General features: G+C 44.0%; 1 protein-coding gene across 10 annotated transcripts in view; it reads left to right on the top strand.

The window, feature by feature from the left end:
• The window catches only part of RALGPS1 (Ral GEF with PH domain and SH3 binding motif 1), a 317405-nt gene that overhangs the window by 131969 nt on the left and 170383 nt on the right, over window positions 1–15053 (top strand). For 6 of the 10 annotated variants that reach the window (XM_021674032.2, XM_012458123.3, XM_012458120.3 and 3 more), the window contains exons 6-7: window positions 5608–5697; window positions 8392–8484. The exons of 1 other annotated variant lie outside the window; for it this stretch is intronic. In XM_021674032.2, coding sequence (XP_021529707.1) covers window positions 5608–5697; window positions 8392–8484 — 183 coding nt within the window. The remainder of the gene's footprint in view (window positions 1–5607; window positions 5698–8391; window positions 8485–15053) is intronic. 3 more of the 10 variants (XM_064377874.1, XM_021674033.2, XM_012458121.3) reach the window with 1 other exon arrangement.

Below are 15053 nucleotides of genomic sequence, written 5' to 3'. Positions count from 1 at the left end.
GCAATTGCACTCCTAGGTATTTACCTAGCTGATTTGAAAACTTACATCCACAAATAAAACAGCACACAAATGTTTATAGCAACTTTATTCATAGTTGTTGGAAATCAGAAGTAACTGAGATATCATCCTTCAATAAGTAATTGGATAATAAAACATGGTAAATCCATACAGTGGAATAGTATTCATCCAAAAAAAGAGAGAATGAACTATCGGGTCATATAAAGACATGGGTGAATCTTTTTTTTTTTTTTTTTTTAAATAGTTTCAGCTTTTATTTTAGATTCAAGAGGTACCTGTGCAGGCTTGTTACATGAGTATATTGCATGATGCCGAGGTTTTGGGGTATGAATGATCTTGCTACCCAGGTAGTGAGCATAGTACTCAATAAGTAGTTTCTCAGCCTTTGACCCCCTCTCTCTCCTTCCTCTCATAGTCTCTACTGTCTGTTGTTCCCATCTTTATGTTTTGGATGAATCTTAAGTGCATATTGCTAAGTGAAGAAACCCAGTCTTGAAAGGTTACATATGGAGAATTCCTTTTCTCTTCTCTTCCTCCTTCTAAATCATTATTGTTGGTTTATTACAAAGCAAAGCAAATGTTCTTGCTAGCATAAATCAATCAAGTTAACATGATTATACTTTTACATTTATATTTCCTTTTTTGACATTCTGGAAAAGATAAAGCTATAGAGATGATAAATCAGTGTTTGTCAGGGCTTTGGAAAGGGGAGAGGGCTGAATAAGTGAAACCTGGTTTTTGTTTTTTTTTAAGGTGGTGAAACTATTCTTCATGATATTGTCATGATGGATACATGACACAGGACATTTGTGAACTTTATAGTACCAAGAGAAACCTTAATATGTACAAATTTTTAAAAATTCAACTTGTGGGATCTTATAATGGAATGCAGAATGTAACAAAAGAATCTATTATAAATGTATGAACAACATCACTGAGGGGAGTGAGAGGAAACATTGCTGACCTAAGTAAATTTATAATAGAGTGGAGCCAATAAGACTAAAGACATAAGCACTGTACTCTATTTGATAAAGTTGTTTTCCAAGGGGCATGGGTAACAATTCTGAAACCATTATCCCTGTTTACTGGAATCAAACAATATAATATAAGAAATTGATGAATATGAGAATAAAAGGAAGTGGCTGGCAAATGGGAACCAAATTTTTCAGTGCTGGAGTGGGAAATTACAGATAAGCTGGGTGAGGAGGCTAGAATGATACAGGTGGTAATAGATACAGTTGGAGACATCAGTATGAACTCATGTTTAGCTTAATATAGATATAGATGGCTATAGATGGCTACATATGGGAATCTTTATAGATAGGTATATTGGCATGGGTTAGCGTGTGCGCACGCGCGCGCGCACACACACACACACAGTTTCTTGGCTCTGCTAGCTGAGAGGACCTAGAAACAATGATACCCCAGTAGCATCAAGCATACGTCACACCTATTTTGTGCTAATCTTGGTTTCTAATACTATTATTTGATAAAAGGAACCAGGGTTCCTTGGAGAAATGACTAATTTTAAGACTAAGGCAAGAAATGTAAAAGATGAGCCTGTTGCATATTTTAGTGCCAGAAGACAAGGAAGTGCTCAAACTAACACACCAAAACAGTACAGGGGTTATGTCAAAGGGATACAGGAGCCAACTGAAAGAACTCTCAAAGGCCAAAGTTGAAACAATTTGAGCAGCATATAAATCACAGTATTGAATTGTAACGCAAAGTATAAAATAAATATCCGCAAGTCTATATAATATAAATAAATGTGGGAGAATCGACAAATCTCTCATACAGAAGAATTTCAAATAATCTCTGTAGATTAGACCTCAAGAAGGTAGAATGTAACTTCCCACTTGTTAAATATTGGCTGAGCTTAATGACTTCCTTTCAGAGTTTGAGGTGGTAGTATAAATTGTGTGACCAATTTAAAAATGGTAGATAGTGCTTCACTGAAACCTTGTATATATGTGTTTGTATATTTCTGTAATTTTATAAGGTAAATATCCTAGGGAGATTATGCCTTAAACATCTTGAAAGATATGTTCAAATTGTTCTTCAAAATGTTATTAATTTCTCTTTGTCCAAACAATGTATAAAAGTACCAGTGTCTACATGCTCTTGGTACAATATATGACTCACAATATGTATTTTTATTTAATATACAAAGAGCTTTTATCAATCAATAAGAAAAAATCTGCTTGGGTGACATAGTGAGACCCCATCTCCACAAAAAAATAAAATAAAAAATAAAAAGCCGGGTGTAGTGATGCGTGTCTGTAACCCCAGCTACTTGAAAGGCTAAGGTGGGAGGATATTTGAGCCCAGGAGTTTGAGGCTGGAAGGAAAGTTGTCCTAGTAGAAAGACAGTTCTTCAGAAGGACCTGAGCAGGCAATTCAGAAGGCACATAGTACAAATGGCCTGTAAATATTTGGAACAAAAAATGTTAACTGAAGAAAAGCAAAAAAAAAAAAAAAAAAAAAAGAAGTAGAAGCAGAAGCCTGGATAGTCATGAAAGAAATGTGAAATAGAAATTGTGACATACTATTTTTTTCATTGAATTAGTTTAAAAAAAAAAAAAGTGATTGTAACTGGTATGTTGCCTGTGTATGGCAACATGGGTCTGCTTCAACTTGTTGATGGGTAAACAGATAGACATTTTGGAGGCCATGTTTTTTTACATATACTTTTGAAAACAGGTACACACACTTCTGTTCACTCCACTTTACAGGAATTTATCCGAGGACCTTAATAAAAAGTATACAAACTATGTATAAAGATGTTCATCACAGCATTGATTATTATAAGAAAATTAGAAATAACCTATTCAACAGTAGATGGTTATTTAAGAAAATGGTGATACTTCTCTATGATGAAATACTTGGAAGCTGCTAAAAACTATAGAAGAATCTTCACTTACAAAAATCCTTGTGATATATGATTAATATATACCAATTTAATTTTAAAAGACAAACATGTTCTATATATAGAAAAAAAAGACGACTGAGCGTGGTGGCTCACACCTGTAACCCCAGCACTTTGGGAGGCCGAGGCAGGCAGATCACCTGAAGTCAGGAGTTCGAGATCAGCCTGGCCAATATGGTGAAACCCCGTCTCTACTAAAAATACAAAAATTAGCCAAGTGTGGTGGCTCATGACTATAATCCCAGCTACTAAGGAGTCTGAGGCAGAAGAATTGCTTGAACCCAGGAGGCAGAGGTTGCAATAAACCAAGATTGCACCACAGCACTCCAGCCTGGGTAACAGAGTGAGACTCCATCTTAAAAAAGTAAAAAAAGAAAAATGGACTAGAAGGACACATACCACAGTGTTTATCATGTTGATTTGTACGTGAGACTGACATTTCTTTGTCTTTTGTACTTACCTCTGTTTTGCTTGCTTTCTGCATCAAACTTCTTAAGTTTAAAACGTTAGTTTTATAGTTAGAAAAGAGAATAAAATAAAAAGTGTTTAAAACTATGCTGATTCTACCTTTGTAATGTCTTCCTTATCTTCCTCTTCTTTCCATCTCCTTCAGCATCGCCCTGGCTCAGACCTCCTCATCTCTCACTGAGACCATTGCATCAGTTTTCTAATGGATGTCTCTATCTACCAAAGGATCTTACCTATCACCCTGCTCAGAAGCCTCTGAAAGTCCCTGTGTAGAATAGTGTTTTAGCTCCTTCTTACCTTGTTGCACCAGTCCTCCCCTCCCCACCACACACCGAATCTGGTCTTCTCCTCCCTCCCCACCTTCATCCTCACTCACTACCCCTACCCACAGCACTCCTGTGACACCAGTCCTGTCAGCATACCCAGCCATCCCCGGTCCTGGAACATACGGTCACACTTCAGTCTTCTCTTATGTAAAGTCTACCCATCTTTCAAGGCCTGCCTTCTTCAAGAAGCCTTCCTCTATCATTACTTCTCTCATACTTTGGTCTACTGTTTGAACTCCTTCCATGGCCACGATTACCAGCTGCCTTCTAATACAGCAGTTTCTTAAGGATTCTGCCTCCTCCTTTGGTCAGCTCAACTTCAGGAAGCTCTGGACTCCCAGTGCCTGGAGCTTGCACGCAGAAGGGGCTTCATGGAACTCTGCTGAATCAAGTTGTTGATTCAGAGTTGCCTCTGCGCAACGTGTACTGCAGCTCCAGAGGCAAAGCTTCCATGTTCCATAATATGCCATAAATGTGTGATTCTTTGGCATGCAGGAATCTATTAAATTATACATGTAAACTGTCACACTTGGGATAATGTGGCATTAAAATGTACACGTATTAAAACATAAGGTTTATGGGCATCCCATTTGGTATTTAGAAGAACATTTTGCTATAACTGGCTAGTAAATATTTGAGTCTGAACTTAATTGTAGGCAATTCCTTGGAAAAAATGATTTGGTGGAAACCCAGTCATGTCCTGGAGGCAACCGCAGATAATTATACTGAGAAAACATTTCTGTAATGCTCCTGCTTAATATAAAAAGCACGTTTTTGATTCTTGGTTTCTCTTTCTTTGTTTTCTCTTTGAAAAGTGATGGTATTTCAATAATGAGAATACATTTTATTGCAGCAGTAAGCTTGCTTTCTTAACTCTGGAATATCCTTAACTGTATTTTTCCCTATAAAGTTTAGGGGTTTTTGATGCCTTGCCTTCCTTTTAATCCTCCCTGTGCCCCGTGCTTTGCCTGGCTTTCCACCTTTCTTTGCAGTGCTGTCATTGCACTCTTGGGCATCTGTGTTTCACATAGAACTGTTGTTACAGAAGTGAAACATAAACAGGAAGAGGTAGCCACTTCCCAGCATTTCTTGGCATGCGTCTCTTCCGTTTCATTGAGGTGCCACGTGAGTCAGCTCCACCCTGGTGGATGACTTTCCTGTTACACGATCAGACACAGGGGTTCGGAGTGTTGCTGTATGTGAGAGGTCAAGCATGAATGGGCTTCTGAACCAAAGCTACCAGCATACCCTTTTTGGTGCATGCTGTCTCCAGGAAAACATGCCCCTGCATTGCTTTATGGAACTTCGAAGATACTTCCATAGCATTTACATCATGAGATGAGCCTCTCTGAAAAAAAATTAACTTTGTTAAAATTGTGCAAATATTGATGAATCCTCCTTGTCTTAGGGCTGGCTGGGGATATGGACCTGACAAATGGCCCTGCCAATATACATGTCCGTTTGGCTATTTGTTCATCTATTCCTCCATCCACCCATCATCCCTGCTCTCCCCACAATTGGGATTGTTCTGAGCAGGAATCCAGTCTGATTCATCTCAGGATTCCCAGCAGCTCTTCTTGAGACTCGTGTCACGGAGGCCCAATACTCCCTGGGATGACAAGGAAAGTGCTGCTTTCTCTTGGCACTGCTGTGTGCACTGGAGAGATGGTGCTGAGAACATGGCCCATTTGCAGGGTTGGGTGCTGTAGAGGAACTCTAACTCATGTGACCCCAGGCTATGCTCTCCCAGTTTCCTGACCTCTTGGAAATCCCGTAACAGCGGTGGGTAAGGGTGACATGGGTAGTCTAGCCATTAACAACTTTTCTGGTGTGTATGTGTGTATGTGTGTGTATTTGACTCTACAGGTCAGTTTTTGGGTTGTACGAGAAATTCTAACAGCACAGACTTTAAAAATAAGGGCAGAAATCCTCAGCCATTTTGTGAAAATAGCCAAGGTAAGCTGTTTTATTATTATTTTTCCTTCCTTTCCCTCTTCTCTCCTATACCTCCTCCCCCAAAATATGTTTCCTCAGTACTTTGGGAGCTGCTTTGCTGTGGGTTTGCTGGGCAGGGTTCAAGCAGGGTGTAGTGGCTTGACTTCCCCAGGCAGAGCCAGCTGTTGGACCTGCCTGGTTGCTCACCAGCCCCCTAGCAGTCAGCCGTTCTCCTTCCCTTGGCTTTCACAGTCTCTCTGCAAGGCAGGACCTGGAGGCTGCCCCTGGAATCCATTCATTCTCCTACTTTAGATTTAGCCAGTTCTGGGGGTTGATGGATTTTAGTTAGCATCAGTGCTCAATGCTTATGATACCATCACATCCTGCACAATATTGTCAGCAATGAGCAGACCCTACCCCGCTCCCACTGAGCTTCAGGTCTGGGCCAGATGACCTTGCAGCCTCCCATCCCCATCTCCTGCCTGCTGGACTGATAGGTTCTGTCCTTGTTGGGCATCACCTTTTGTCTCCTCTTCCCTTATCTCTAGGAATGCTGTGCCATCCCATGGGCCTTCCTGAACCACTCTCATGCCCAGCAGCTCCTCCCCATTTACTGCTTTCAACCACCCAGGCTTGCCTGACTCTTGGCTGCAGCATTGTACTGGCTGCTTCACTGCTTGCCTCATGTGTGCGTGTGTCGTCTTCCCCACCAGGTCCTAGGAAAGCTGCGCTTTACAGAGGCCCCTTATGAGCCAGGCACTGTGCTATGGTCAGCTGCTTTACTGACCTGATTATATTCAGTGCTCACATTATTATTATTCCATTTGCAGAGGAAGGAGAGGCTTAGAGAGGTGGAGTGTCCATGCTTAGGGCCCCATGGCCAATCAGTGGCGGGGCAGGAATCTGAGTTATGCATCTCTGCCTTCAGGGAAGCTGCTCTGCTGCCCTTCATGGGCAGGCTAAGTGCATCATCTATTTATGTTAATTAAGAGCAGTGGCCACATTTACTTCCTATGCATTCTCCTGAAGTACTTGAACTGGTGCTGGTCTTAATGATATTTGTTGCTATCAGTCAGTTCTGTGCTGGGCCACAAGAGAAAGTAGGATGTGGTTCCTGCTCTCCCGGGCTGTCAGTTTGGAAATGTGTTTATGGTCCCCACCCATGGAATCCAAAATGATCCCTCCTTAATCTCTGCCATTTTCTGTATGGCAGACTGTCATGCTGGCTCTGTGCCCTGGGTCTTTCCTTGTGCAAGCCCCTTCCTTTCTTTGGGCCTTGGTTTTCCCATTTATAAAATAAAAGGGGTGGGTTAATTTCCAGAGGCCTTTCAGCTCTAAAAAGAAATTCTGTGACAGGCATAGCAATGCAGATACATAGAATGAAATTCAATTCACTTAGAGAATCTATTCTTACACACAGGAAACAACTAGAGAATGTTGCAAGATGTATGAAATGAAGTATTTAGCTCATATGGTGAGAGAAATTTCCAAGCAGGAACAGAGCTGTGAGGACTAGGTATAAGGACTTTTCCTTTGTTTATGCATTTCACTAGGCCCTACAATGTGCTGGGCACTGTACTGGGTACCAGAGACATGATGGTAGGTAAAACTTTGTCCCTGTTCTCAGGAAACACACAGTCCAGGGTGAGAGAGAGACAAGTACAAAGCAAGTACAATCCAGTGTGCTGCAGATATGCATGGACTTCTGTGGGGACACAGTCAGGAGAGGCATATAAGATGAAGGGGCATCTGAGCTTGGAAATACTTAAGACAAGTGATGGGGCTGGGAAAAGATAAGACTGCGACCCACATCATACTGAGCTCCTGCCCTGGAACCAGCCACTGGTTTAGGCAGTTGACATGCCCTGTCTTAGGTAGCAGAGGGGCTGTGATTGCCTTCTGCACTAAGTATGAGGACACCAAGGCTCAGAAGGATTAGGTAACTTGCTAGAGGACACACAAGTAGTGGGAGCTGGGATTGGAACCAGGTCTTTTGGTTCCATAGAGCCTGCTTAATAACCCAAACTTCACTGACTCCCAAGAATGAGAAATGGCACCCCATCCTGTTAGCAAGTTTCCCTTAGCAGAAAACCAGGAACAGAGCAGTTGCATTTTTCTGCACTTACACTTGACTATGTTTCATTCTGTTTCCCTCTATGGTAAGGGAACTTGTCTGAGACTGAATTGAATCCAAATGTTCTCACTAATTTGGGGACTGGTTCAAAGGAACGTGGTCAAGTGATGGGGAAGCCCCAGCATTGCCTTCCCAGCTGAGAGGGATTATGCAGATTGGTACCATCTCTCCTCAGCCTCTTTCTCCTTCTGGTGTTGGGATAATCATAAAAGACCCACATTGATGCTGTTGGCACAGTCGGGGTTTTAGTTTACAGAAGGCTGCTGGGATAGTATTCAGATTTGTTTAAAAAAAGAACATAATGCACACTATCAAACCTTATATCTCATGCCACGTTTTTGTCCAGACTAGTTAGCTTATGAAATTTTGTAGATATTTTAGGTGCAGACTCACCTTTTGACAATTTAAGAGAAAAAAAGCATATGGTTTCTATGAACTTCCTAGAACTATGTTTTCTACATGAGATATTTTTAAGTGTAATTGAATTTCATAAATATGACATTTGGTAACACTTGAGCATGTTTTTGTTCTGTTGTTTATAGCAGCAGAATAATCTGTTCCATATCTTTTTTTTTTTTCAGAAACTTCTAGAACTCAACAACCTTCATTCTCTTATGTCTGTGGTGTCAGCATTACAAAGTGCTCCCATCTTCAGGCTGACAAAAACCTGGGCTGTAAGTTGATCTCCCTGTCTGTGATTTTGGCTGTCGTTTCATTGGTGAAGTTTTTCATTCCTTAAGTCCCAGCCTTTCTCTTACTGTCTATACTTTGCCAACGACAGAGTTACTATGAGTTAATGACAGTTCTGTAGGCATCCTCACTCCTTCAGTGACCCTAGCCCCATTTTGGCACCAGGGAATGGTGAAGGTGCTGATGTGGCTCAGGTCAGAAGCCCCCAGAGTGAATCTTCCTGGACACCCCCACGTCATGTGTGATGACCGGGTGAGCGACATGACTTCTGCCCTGCACTTGGCTGGAGTTTTTCTCTGGCAGGCTCCATACTGCCCTTGGGAAGGTCTCTGGGCTGGTGGTTCGCAGCTGCCCTGGGTTACTAGCCATACCACTAAGTTTCTCTGGAGAAACCTGTGACCCCCATGTAGGAAAAAAAAAGGATTTTTTTCTTGAGGCCCTGGATAATTTCAGCTGAGAGGTGGAGTCTGATAGTTACATAATTGAGTCTGTAGGAAAATTTTTCTGCTGTAAAAATACTTTAAAAATCTCTCAGACCTCTTTATCCTCCTTCGCTTGGCACAGTGCCTGACATGGGGGAAGTAATTGCTATTTCCATAGCTCATTAGCATTCACCTCCTGGCCTGCCTGATCTGGGGTCTCTCACAGCTACACAGCGCAAGCCTTTCAAGACCTGTTTATATCCCACGGAACTGACAGAAACTGTATGAAATTGTCAGATGTGCTTCTGCAACTCATTTTCGAACTTCTTTCTGCCAATCTGTGGGGCTGGGCTGTTTCCTACTTGGCTGGTTCAAGGGCCTTTAAAATACTCAGGGATTATATTGTAGGTGATAAAAAATGAGCCTTGGTTCTTTAAATTGCAGTTTTCCATAGATCTAGTCCTAGCAAAGTAGAGTGAGAAGTTTAGCCTGGTGTCAGAAAACTGGGTTTGCATTCAGTGCCATTCAGAGCATGACTTCTGTGGGACTCATTTTCTTGTATCAACCTGGGGAGGTTGGCCTAGATTCTTGGTTTTCTATCAGTGCTTCGTGGAGTTCCAGGGGTTCCTTAGAGTTGTCTTGGGTGCCACCAGGGCCTGAGAGACTGAAGAGATGCTGCCAAGTAGGCAGTTTGGGCACTATTTCCACCATAGCAGGTCTGTTTATGTCAGTTTTATGTACTGGACTTCTGGGTGAATTTCAACTGAGCAATGGCTTTGGAGGTCAAAAGCAAGTTTGGAAGCCACTGGTCTTAGCAGTTGCTGCCAGCCCTGTGATTCCAAGTCCATCTGACCAGTGAGGCTTTTTTCAAAAGATGCTTGGAGATTCTTTTTAAAATGAATTTTCCGTCACTTAGGTGCTGCTGTTGTTTCTTGGACTGCTGGGAGCTATGTGAGGACGAAGTTAGATGATGTTTGAATCTTCTCATGATGCCTAGACTTTACTGTCAGTAGTATTGTAACTCTTAACAATCTCTATAAGCTGTACAGTTGGTGAAGGCAGAGATAGTTAGCACAGAGGCCTGGCGTGTCTAAGGGTCTTGCGCAGAGATATGATCCACTCAGTGATAGGGCTGGGCCCATGGATGAAGCGTTGGTGTCCTCCAGGGGATGCTGTGTACTGCCAGGACAGTGGGCAGAGGCAGGTCACGGCACTACCCAGGACTACTCTGTTTGGCTTGACAAGCGCTACTCAAGGTAACTGGGTCTTCGCTCCTGTTGATGGTTCTTTGCTGTAATTGAAATAAACCTCCAGGCCAGGTGCAGTGACTCACTGTAATCCCAGTACTTTGGGAAGCTGGGGTAGGATAATCACTTAAGGCCAGGAGTTTAAGGCCAGCCTAGACAACATGGCAAGACCTCATTTCTGCAAAAATTTACAAAATTAGCTTGGCATGGTAGTGTGCACCTGTGTTGCAGCTATGCAGGAGACTGAGGCAAGAAGATCCCTTGAGCCCAGGAATTCGAGGCAGCCGAGTGAGCTATGATTACGCCACTGCCCTCCAGCTTGGGTGACAGAGTGAGATCCCATCTTTAAAAAGGAGAGAGAGATTGAGAAAGAGAGGAAAGAAACCTCCTTGGGGAGCCTGAAATGGAATTTGCACCCAGGACCCGTTCAAAGGTATGGGCATGTTCACCTAGCTCCCTTCCAGGCCATCTGGGTCAAGTGTTCTTCCTTACACATATGCCAAGATAAAAACATGTGACAGGCACTGCCCTAAATGCTTTTTCTATCTTTCTGTCTGTCTGTCTGTCTGTCCGTCCATCATCTATCCATCCATCCGTCCATCTATTTGTGAGACAGGGTCTCACTCTGTCACCCAGCTGGAGTGCAGTGGCTTGTACACAGCTCACTGCAGCCTCAGCCTCTTGGGCTCAAGCGATCCTCCTACCTCAGCCTCCTGAGTAGCTGGGACTACGGGCCACACCACCACACCCAACTAGTTTTTAAGTTTTTTGTAGAGATGACACCTTGCTATGTTGCTCAGGCTGGTTTCAAACTTGTGGGTTCAAGTGATCTTCCTGCCTCACCCTCCCAAACTGTTAGGATTACAGGTGTCAGCCATTATACCTGGCCCCTAAACACTTTACATATAGTAGCCATTTTGTCCTAACAGCTACCCATTGAGATAGGCACTGTTACTATTGCCGTTTACAGATGAGGTAACAGAGACACAGAAAGGTAGAATGGTTTATGCAGGGTCCCACAGCTGAGGAGCAGGGCTAGGATCAAACAGCAGCCTGGCTCCAGAATCTACACTCTTAACCACCATACCCCACTGAACAAAAAGGACAATTTCAGCTTACCCTCGTTACTAAAAACAAGAGAGGGGTCTTATTTTTTTATTTTTTGTTTTGTTTTTTCCTTTTGTGCCAAAAATATTGCATTAGGAACTTCGAAGATAAGATTGGTAGACCTCTGGTGCCTACTGGGCCTTTGGGCCTCTGTCTTGGCTGTGGCTACTGCTAGCTTGGCACCTGGTTGCTGGAGTACAGCAGAAAGGGCAGTCAGAGGAGGGCCCGCCCGTCAGGGAGGGGATGTGCAGCCAGTGAGCCAGAGAGCTGCAGCTGGACTTTGAAGGCTGCCCTGCAAGTGCCTTCTGGCCACTCATTCCTCGGTTTGTCCACACCATGGCTTCTGTTGCTCCTCCACTTCCCTGGGTTTGCTCCTGTTTTTGCTGCCTCAGTGGACATTTAGCTGGTAGGGAAGAGGAAGATGCCAGGGAACCAAGATTACATGTCACCAAAGAGTAGGGGACTCAGGACAATATCATGTCCCTGTTCCTGTCTGAGAAACCTCCCAATTGTGTCCTAAGGGCTGAGAGCCTGGGCTGTTTCCCTGGTTACAGAGAGCCACTTCCTAGGGCAAAAGGTGGGTAGATGCAGCATCCTAGGAAATGAGAATGGCAGCTGCCACATAGTTGTGTCAGGGAGAGAGGAAGTGATACACCTGTGTGGATTACAACATGAGGTCTCCAAGGTCACTTGTGGGGTATTTGCTTGTTCTTGGTGAAACCACTATTCAGCCTTTGTTTTAGATCAGACTCTCCCCTCACTAAAATATCTTGTTAATCCAAGGACTGCAGTTGGCATAGAGCATTTAGGAAATGGAGGGAGCCAACCTCATCATCTTTTTCTTTCATCCAAGTCACCCCCAGCCCCAGAGGAATGGCTGACTCCACTGCCTGTATTTCTGATGCACCTGTCTTGTAACAGCACACATGGTGTAGCCGGCACTGACTCTGCAGTTTTGTTTATAGGTCTGTCTCCCTCTTGTGACTGCATTCCTCAGTGATGCTGTTGATTTTTCTATATATCCTTGGTGCCCAGCCAGTATACATTTGTTGTTTGAATTATATGTGTTGTCCTGAGTTGCACTGCATCCTTCTTTTACTATTAGTTTCTGGTATGAGATTGCCGTAGAAATGTTGCCCAAAGAGAGCTGTTTCTCCTCTGCTCACTTGTGCTTTGAGTTGAGACTGGTGAGACCTCATGTACCACAGAGTAGGGAGGTGCAGGAGGCACTGGATGTCATAACATCCCCAAAGCTCAGTGCTGTGATAGTTTTTGTTTTGCAGAGGAAGAAACTTTGAAGAGATAGTGTGACTTGTCCAAGATCCAGAGCTAGTGAATAACAGAACCAGTGTGACACAGCCTTGTCTTGCTGGAATCCACAATCCATCTTCTTGGCTGATATGCTGGATGGCTTGCTGATGGCCAGAACCTGTGAGAGAATTAGGCTGGGCACAGGGCAAGGACAGTAGACACATACACTACTTGGGAAATGGGCTGGAGAAATGCAGCTAGCACACAGGCCTCGGGGACAGGGCAGGCCAGCTCTCTGTGCCATCCCTGTGGGTTGCAATGAAAGCCTGAATATCTGGGAAACTTGGTGGAAGGGAGTTACAGGTGTGGGAGGATACCTGCCACTTGGCTGCATCATAGATAACCTCCAGAAAATTGGTTATTAAGCTGGGGCAGGGCATCCTGTTGGCCTCTCCAAGGTAGCTGCTAAGTGCTAGCTGCTGGGTGAGCTAGACAGCACAGACTGACACTGAACACAGGCCTGTACACAGTAGGCCCTTAATAAGTACTGTCTGCATACACAAACAGGAAGGCTACCATGGCTGGCTGGGAAAAGTGCAGACAGGGAATGTTTTATCCCAGCACTGGGACCACTTTGGAATATTGGCTCCCTTAAAGCCATGAAACCTAAGCGAGAAGTTGTAGCAGCCAATTCTGATTTCCTGAGTACATATCACCATGCAGCTCTTACTCATTCTGCAAATCAAACATTTCTCAAATGTCAGGCCCTGAAGCCATAGTCAAGGCCCCTGTCCTTAGAGGCTTTCATGTTGTTTGGGGAGATAGATACGTTATTCAGAGAGAATAAACATGTGCCTCATCTGGCTGGCACAAGAAGTGAACAATAAATGTTTATTGAATACATGAATTAATGAGCAAGGAGCTGTCAAATTGGAATAGAAGTGATGCACAAGACATGACAGAGAATGACTGAGTGTCTGCTTTAGCGTGGCATTGGGAAAGCCTCTCTTCCCTGATGTCATGCTATAGTACAGGCCTAAAGTATATTCAGGCCATGTACTTTCAGTCAAGGCCTGAATGACAAAAAGGAACCAGTCGTGCCAAGATGAGGGGATGAGCGTTCCAGGCAGAGGAGATGGCTGGTGCAAATCCCTGCACAGGAATCAGCTTGGTGTGAGCAAGGAACTCAGAGGTCAGTGTGGCCAGAGCTCAGCGTGCCAGGAGGAGATGGATGTGAGAGGCAGTGGCTGGGCAGCAAGGCCAATCATGTAGGGCTCAAAGCCTGGGAGAGGAGTTAGTTCTATTCCAAGTGCACTGAAGGATTTTAAACAGGAGACGGACACAATCTGGCTTCCAGTTGCTCTTTGGTTTTTGTGTTTTTAATTACTGTTGCTACTGTGTGGAAAACAAATTGGGTGGGGGATGGGGACCAAGAGTGGAAACTGGGGGCCTGCTTAGGAGGTTAGGGCAGAATCCAGGAGCAAGGGGACGTTGGCAGGATCAGGGTTTGGCAGTGGATATGAGAACAGCAGGCTGATACGGGATATGCTGGGGAGAGCTGACAGGTTGTGTGCTGGATGAGATGTCAAGATGAGGAGAAAAGAATGAGCGGTGAGTCCTAGGTTCTGGGCCTGAGCAACTGGGAAGCTGACAAAGCCTTTTCTTTGAGTAGAGTGATTTCAAGAGGAGACTGACTGTTTTGTGAGTGATATAGGGGTATGGAATTCCTAGAGTATGGATGACTCACTCATTATAGTAAAGTAATTACAGTTGGGTGCTGGACATGCCATGTTCACACACCTACACACACACACCCAACATGTGTGCACACATAGGTACATGCTCTGCTTGCTCTGTGCATGTTCTCAGAGTGATTGGCTCTTTCCTGCTGAATTGATCCAAAAAGTTTGAACACAATTGCAGCAGCATTGTGAAAATAGAAATTCTTTGCAGGCAGGAAATCATAGCCGATGGGTCAGGAGGCCTGGTCTGGAGGGTGGTGACCTGGGAGGGGAACTATCCTGGAAGTGGGGCTGTCACGTCTAGATATCTGGGGACACAGTCATTGAGCTCTGCAATTCAGAGAATGGCTCTTTCTACCGAGAGAACTAAGGCCACTTTGCAAATATCACAGGACGGCAGATGTGTGGGGCATTCACGTACTTTGGATTTCAGAGTCTTTCATCCAGGAAGTGCCCTTTGCCTGCCTTTGATGCAGTGCCTCAGTAGCCACCCTCTGATGTTGTTGAGAAGGTGGTGATAGGCATGAGCTGCCTTTTTGAGGCATTTCTGAGCATTTGATCAGGTGGGACGTGAGTCAGGTGAGGGGATAAGGAGATGGATGCATAGGAAGCCAACATTTGCAGCCCCTACTCACTCATCCTCCAGTCATTCCTCATAGTCTGGCTTGGAACTGCTGCTCAGAAGTTCGCAGTCATCAGTCTGCTGATATTTGCAGTCATCTTCCTTGACATTGCTACAACATTGGACACTGTTCATAACTCCCTTCTTGAAAAGTGTCTTTAC

The sequence above is a fragment of the Aotus nancymaae genome, unplaced genomic scaffold (assembly GCF_030222135.1).
Source record: "Aotus nancymaae isolate 86718 unplaced genomic scaffold, 86718_ANA_hifiasm-v0.15.2.pri h1tg000003l, whole genome shotgun sequence".
Lineage (NCBI taxonomy): Eukaryota > Metazoa > Chordata > Mammalia > Primates > Aotidae > Aotus > Aotus nancymaae.
The sequence above is the reverse complement of the archived record's forward strand: the minus strand, read 5'-3'. Positions and strand labels throughout refer to the sequence as shown.